Source organism: Mya arenaria, chromosome 16 (assembly GCF_026914265.1).
Source record: "Mya arenaria isolate MELC-2E11 chromosome 16, ASM2691426v1".
In the NCBI taxonomy this organism is placed as follows: Eukaryota; Metazoa; Mollusca; class Bivalvia; order Myida; family Myidae; genus Mya; species Mya arenaria.
The window spans coordinates 22,080,089-22,088,119 of record NC_069137.1 but is presented as its reverse complement, the minus strand read 5'-3'; the positions used below and the strand labels follow the sequence as shown (position 1 = coordinate 22,088,119).

At 32.8% G+C, this 8,031-nt stretch overlaps 1 protein-coding gene across 1 annotated transcript; it reads right to left on the bottom strand.

Annotated features, from left to right (window-relative positions):
- Nucleotides 1-1,527: 1,527 nt before the first annotated feature.
- LOC128221488 (cell death regulator Aven-like) lies at nt 1,528-2,291 on the bottom strand. Its single transcript, XM_052930095.1, has 2 exons — nt 2,056-2,291; nt 1,528-1,681 (listed from the first exon to the last, which is right to left on the bottom strand). Exons 1-2 carry the CDS (start codon nt 2,289-2,291, stop codon nt 1,528-1,530), a joined length of 390 nt encoding a protein of 129 aa, XP_052786055.1.
- Nucleotides 2,292-8,031: the final 5,740 nt, after the last annotated feature.

Genomic DNA, 8,031 nt, shown 5'->3' with positions numbered 1-8,031 from the left:
CTATCAAACTGAATGCTATGTTTGTTCACCTGTTTAAAAATAACTTATACAATGAACGCTACAGGGCCTGATCAGTAACCAAAATTTTAACTAATATCATGTTTTGGAAAGACTAAGGAAAAAGAAAATAGTAACTTAACCGGCGTAGAGGCTGTCCAAACACCATCCTGGCGGCAAAAGGTGCATCATGAATTAGAACTAACTTGGTAGAGGGCATGTATCTGATGCAAGTCTTCTGATACCGGACAAGACTATTTTTGTAAATATGTTTACTCTATGAGTTTGATTCGTAGATAAATGGATTGTTTTGTCCTGTGAACAACATGTCACCTATGATGACACTCTGACACGATCGACGTCTGTTCGAACTTGGGTTTCCAGGACCGTAGCACTTGCTTTACGAAGTACATGCTCCCCAGTGAGGCAGTCGACAAAAAGCCCAACTGCGCGGGAGCCGCCACCGCCGCAACTTTGTCAGCATCCCATCCGCTTGTCCGCAGCATCACAGCCGACGTCGTCTTACACCCCCCCCCCCCCCCCAATGCAATTCAATGACAATTCTCATTTCCTACCCTTTTCCAATGGCAATGCATACTGTGTATATGGTTTCTTTTGTTTTTAATTTTGGAGTCTATAATTTATACGTTTACCTAAAAGCTCGTTGTGAATACGTTGTATTTTTTCCAGTCCCAGACCGAATAAAAATAGTGTCACTGCAAATGTTTGTGAGAGTTTTTCATTTTATTTTCCCCATTGTTTTTTTTTTTTTATCTTTTATCATTAGTCTGATAGTTTGTTTAAAATATTATTAAAAAATAAACATACAGAAATTAATATCAGAGTATAATACGGTGTAAAAAAATTGTATGTTTATTAGGTAAATTGTTCCTTGACATTTTTCTTTTACCAAAAACTGTAAATAATAATCTTAAAAACGCCTCTACAGTCAGAATTAGCATCACTGGTATTGTTAAAAGCCCAAAGAACACATTTTTAACTTAATGATAAAAAAAATTCTCAAGGAAATTAAAGAGTGTCAGGTTGGGTCAAAAATAGGGAAACCGGAAAAAACAACAACAACATTTTTACGCTTAGATAAGCAGCACTCATATTTCAACAGCTGTAGTTGAATTTGTAGTAGAAACATCAGTTTTAATACATTTACTACCGATATTCAAGTTTCAAACCTATTTTCTTTTTGGCTATTTTCGCACGTCTTATTGTAATGGTCACACGCGCTATTGTGTAGCCTTGTTATTGTAATACTACATTAATTTATAGAATATTTATTAAGTTTATTGGTTATATAAATAGATTGTAGAAAACAAAACCGGAAGGCATTAAAATATTACTAAATCTCTAAAATAGGACAAAAAACTCAATTTTGAAGTAGTATTGCTTCAGAATAATGGTCTAAAATTATGATATTATAACATGTAGGTTTTCTGTGCACTATTGCGAACAATTATACAAATGATACTTTCATGGAAAGGGATATAGAAATCTGCCATTTAAACTACAAAATTACTATAATACACAATCTCCCAGGATTTCATATCTTGGACTCACTTGTACGGGAACTAGCGATGCTGGTTTTCGAACCCGGCTCTCAGAGCCACCACTCGTTCGTGTGGTCGTGCATGGTACGAGATCTGTCTTCTTTTCTGTCTTTCCATTGACTCTGCGAGTCACAATCGTACATGCGTATGTGGTCGCGCATTTTACGAGAACTATTTAATTCTTGTTTCCTCTTCTCCTTTTTTCATCTCTCATCTTTATTCCTCATTTTTCTCTTTTCCCTTTACCTCCCCACCGAACCCCCTAACTCTGTCTTATCTTTATTTCCCTTTTCCCTTCTTAATCCTTGCTTCTGCCCTAGCTATTTCCCCTCTATTTCTCCTATACTGCCTTCTTCTCTTAAAATGTTACCCTCATCATCACTTTTCTCCTTTCTCCCACTACTTTCCTCCCTTCTCCCTTTGTTCAATTCACTTCCTCCCCCTTTCTTCTCTCCACATTATCTCCCATTTCCCTTCCCCTCTTCTGTCAACTTACACCTTCTCACTTCTCCCTGCCCCCCCCCCCCCCTCTTCTATCCTCCCTTCTCGTTTCCCCTCCCGTTCTCCCCTCCCGTTCTCCCCTCCCGTTCTCCCCTTCCGTTCTCCCCTCCCGTTCTCCCCTCCATTCTCCTCCTTTCGCCCCCTCTCTCCTCCCTTTTCCCATCCCTCCTCCTCTCTTCTCACCCCTCCCTTCTCCCCTTCTTTCGCCCCATCTTCCCTCCCCTCTCCCATTTCCCCGCCCCCATTTCTCCTGCCTTCTTCACTTCTTTCCCTTTTTGCTATCTCCCTTCCCCCTATTTAGTCATTTTAACCTGTTCACCTCACTTCTTCCCCTCCCTTCTTTCCCTCTCCCCTCTTAGTAGCTTTGTAAACTTTTCTGAAAAGCTCTTATGATCGTGCTTCGGTACTTCATAATGATAGCATTCTTAGTAGTGTTTAGAAGCTCTTGTAAATACCGTTCGTAGTACATGTAGTTTTGAATTGCTCTTGTGATACCATTCTCAATATTTCTTAGTAGCCTTTGTATAAGCGTTCTTAGTAGTACTTGGCAGCTCTAGTAATAATAGTGTTCTTAATAGTACTAGCTATATTTATTACTATATATATTCTCTCTATTTCAACCATACAGTGATTTAAAAATCAACATATCCAAACAGTCAGTCGATTACAATGTATACATGTGCAACAATAAATGCTAACATATTAAAACAGTCAGTCGATAACAATGAATACACGTGGAACAATAAATGCTAACTTATTAAAACAGTCAGTCGATTACAATGTATACATGTGCTTCAATAAATGCTTACATATTAAAACAGCCAGTCGATTTCAATGTATACATGTGCAACAATAAATGCGAACATATTAAAACAGTCAGTCGATTACAATGTATACATGTGCTACAATAAATGCTAACATATTAAAACAGTCAGTCGATTACAATGTATACATGTGCTACAATAAATGCTAACATATTAAAACAGTCAGTCGATTACAATGTATACATGTGCAACAATAAATGCTAACATATTAAAACAGTCAGTCGATTACAATGTATATATGTGCCACAATAAATGCTAACATATTAAAACAGTCAGTCGATTACAATGTATACATGTGCAACAATAAATGCTAACATATTAAAACAGTCAGTCGATTACAATGTATACATGTGCAACAATAAATGCTAACATATTAAAACAGTCAGTCGATTACAATGTATACATGTGCAACAATAAATGCTAACATATTAAAACAGTCAGTCGATAACAATGAATACACGTGGAACAATAAATGCTAACTTATTAAAACAGTCAGTCGATTACAATGTATACATGTGCAACAATAAATGCTTACATATTAAAACAGTCAGTCGATTACAATGTATACATGTGCAACAATAAATGCTTACATATTAAAACAGTCAGTCGATTACAATGTATACATGTGCAACAATAAATGCTAACATATTAAAACAGTCAGTCGATAACAATGAATACACGTGGAACAATAAATGCTAACTTATTAAAACAGTCAGTCGATTACAATGTATACATGTGCTACAATAAATGCTTACATATTAAAACAGCCAGTCGATTTCAATGTATACATGTGCAACAATAAATGCGAACATATTAAAACAGTCAGTCGATTACAATGTATACATGTGCTACAATAAATGCTAACATATTAAAACAGTCAGTCGATTACAATGTATTCATGTGCTACAATAAATGCTAACATATTAAAACAGTCAGTCGATTACAATGTATACATGTGCTACAATAAATGCTAACATATTAAAACAGTCAGTCGATTACAATGTATATATGTGCTACAATAAATGCTAAAATATTAAAACAGTCAGTCGATTACAATGTATACATGTGCTACAATAAATGCTAACATATTAAAACAGTCAGTCGATTACAATGTATACATGTGCAACAATAAATGCTAACATATTAAAACAGTCAGTCGATTACAATGTATATATGTGCTACAATAAATGCTAACATATTAAAACAGCCAGTCGATTACAATGCATACATGTGCAACAATAAATGCTTACATATTAAAACAGTCAGTCGATTACAATGCATATATGTGCAACAATAAATGCTAACATATTAAAACAGTCAGTCGATTACAATGCATACATGTGCAACAATAAATGCTAACATATTAAAACAGTCAGTCGATATCAATGTATACATGTGCTACAATAAATGCTAACATATTAAAACAGTCAGTCGATTACAATGTATATATGTGCTACAATAAATGCTAAAATATTAAAACAGTCAGTCGATTACAATGTATACATGTGCTACAATAAATGCTAACATATTAAAACAGTCAGTCGATTACAATGTATACATGTGCAACAATAAATGCTAACATATTAAAACAGTCAGTCGATTACAATGTATATATGTGCAACAATAAATGCTAACATATTAAAACAGCCAGTCGATTACCATGCATACATGTGCAACAATAAATGCTTACATATTAAAACAGTCAGTCGATTACAATGCATACATGTGCAACAATAAATGCTAACATATTAAAACAGTCAGTCGATTACAATGCATACATGTGCAACAATAAATGCTAACATATGAAAACAGTCAGTCGATATCAATGTATACATGTGCTACAATAAATGCTAACATATTAAAACAGCCAGTCGATTACAATGTATACATGTGCTACAATAAATGCTAACATATTAAAACAGTCAGTCGATTACAATGTATACATGTGCTACAATAAATGCTAACATATTAAAACAGTCAGTCGATTACAATGTATACATGTGCAACAATAAATGCTAACATATTAAAACAGTCAGTCGATTACAATGTATATATGTGCCACAATAAATGCTAACATATTAAAACAGTCAGTCGATTACAATGTATACATGTGCTACAATAAATGCTAACATATTAAAACAGTCAGTCGATTACAATGTATACATGTGCTACAATAAATGCTAACATATTAAAACAGTCAGTCGATTACAATGTATACATGTGCTACAATAAATGCTAACATATTAAAACAGTCAGTCGATTTCAATGTATACATGTGCAACAATAAATGCTAACATATTAAAACAGCCAGTCGATTACAATGCATACATGTGCAACAATAAATGCGAACATATTAAAACAGCCAGTCGATTACAATGTAAACACATGCAAGAATAAATGCTAACATATTAAAACAGCCAGTCGATTTCAATGTATACATGTGCTACAATAAATGCTAACATATCAAAACAGTCAGTCGATTACAATGTATACATGTGCAACAATAAATGCTAACATATTAAAACAGTCAGTCGATTACAATGTATACATGTGCAACAATAAATGCTAACATATTAAAACAGTCAGTCGATTACAATGTATACATGTGCAACAATAAATGCTAACATATTAAAACAGTCAGTCGATAACAATGAATACACGTGGAACAATAAATGCTAACTTATTAAAACAGTCAGTCGATTACAATGTATACATGTGCAACAATAAATGCTTACATATTAAAACAGTCAGTCGATTACAATGTATACATGTGCAACAATAAATGCTTACATATTAAAACAGTCAGTCGATTACAATGTATACATGTGCAACAATAAATGCTAACATATTAAAACAGTCAGTCGATAACAATGAATACACGTGGAACAATAAATGCTAACTTATTAAAACAGTCAGTCGATTACAATGTATACATGTGCTACAATAAATGCTTACATATTAAAACAGCCAGTCGATTTCAATGTATACATGTGCAACAATAAATGCGAACATATTAAAACAGTCAGTCGATTACAATGTATACATGTGCTACAATAAATGCTAACATATTAAAACAGTCAGTCGATTACAATGTATTCATGTGCCACAATAAATGCTAACATTTTAAAACAGTCAGTCGATTACAATGTATACATGTGCTACAATAAATGCTAACATATTAAAACAGTCAGTCGATTACAATGTATATATGTGCTACAATAAATGCTAACATATTAAAACAGTCAGTCGATTACAATGTATACATGTGCTACAATAAATGCTAACATATTAAAACAGTCAGTCGATTACAATGTATACATGTGCAACAATAAATGCTAACATATTAAAACAGTCAGTCGATTACAATGTATATATGTGCTACAATAAATGCTAACATAATGAAACAGCCAGTCGATTACAATGCATACATGTGCAACAATAAATGCTTACATATTAAAACAGTCAGTCGATTACAATGCATACATGTGCAACAATAAATGCTAACATATTAAAACAGTCAGTCGATTACAATGCATACATGTGCAACAATAAATGCTAACATATTAAAACAGTCAGTCGATTTCAATGTATACATGTGCAACAATAAATGCTAACATATTAAAACAGTCAGTCGATTACAATGTATACATGTGCAACAATAAATGCGAACATATTAAAACAGTCAGTCGATTACAATGTATACATGTGCAACAATAAATGCTAACATATTAAAACAGTCAGTCGATTACAATGTATACATGTGCAACAATAAATGCTTACATATTAAAACAGTCAGTCGATTACAATGTATACATGTGCAACAATAAATGCTAACTTATTAAAACAGTCAGTCGATTACAATGTATACATGTGCAACAATAAATGCTTACATATTAAAACAGTCAGTCGATTACAATGTATACATGTGCAACAATAAATGCTTACATATTAAAACAGTCAGTCGATTACAATGTATACATGTGCAACAATAAATGCTAACATATTAAAACAGTCAGTCGATAACAATGAATACACGTGGAACAATAAATGCTAACTTATTAAAACAGTCAGTCGATTACAATGTATACATGTGCTACAATAAATGCTTACATATTAAAACAGCCAGTCGATTTCAATGTATACATGTGCAACAATAAATGCTAACATATTAAAACAGTCAGTCGATTACAATGTATACATGTGCTACAATAAATGCTAACATATTAAAACAGTCAGTCGATTACAATGTATTCATGTGCTATAATAAATGCTAACATATTAAAACAGTCAGTCGATTACAATGTATACATGTGCTACAATAAATGCTAACATATTAAAACAGTCAGTCGATTACAATGTATACATGTGCTACAATAAATGCTAACATATTAAAACAGTCAGTCGATTACAATGTATACATGTGCTACAATAAATGCTAACATATTAAAACAGTCAGTCGATTACAATGTATACATGTGCAACAATAAATGCTAACATATTAAAACAGTCAGTCGATTACAATGTATACATGTGCTACAATAAATGCTAACATATTAAAACAGTCAGTCGATTACAATGCATACATGTGCAACAATAAATGCTTACATATTAAAACAGTCAGTCGATTACAATGCATACATGTGCAACAATAAATGCTAACATATTAAAACAGTCAGTCGATTACAATGCATACATGTGCAACAATAAATGCTAACATATTAAAACAGTCAGTCGATATCAATGTATACATGTGCTACAATAAATGCTAACATATTAAAACAGCCAGTCGATTACAATGTATACATGTGCAACAATAAATGCTTACATATTAAAACAGTCAGTCGATTACAATGTATACATGTGCAACAATAAATGCTAACATATTAAAACAGCCAGTCGATTTCAATGTATACATGTGCAACAATAAATGCTAACATATTAAAACAGTCAGTCGATTACAATGTATACATGTGTTACAATAAATGCTTGCATATTAAAACAGCCAGTCGATTACAATGTATACATGTGCTACAATAAATGCTAACATATCAAAACAGTCAATCGATTACAATGTATACATATGCAAACATATAAGCATTACTATATGATAAACACTATGTAAACGAATATACATATGATTTGAGCAT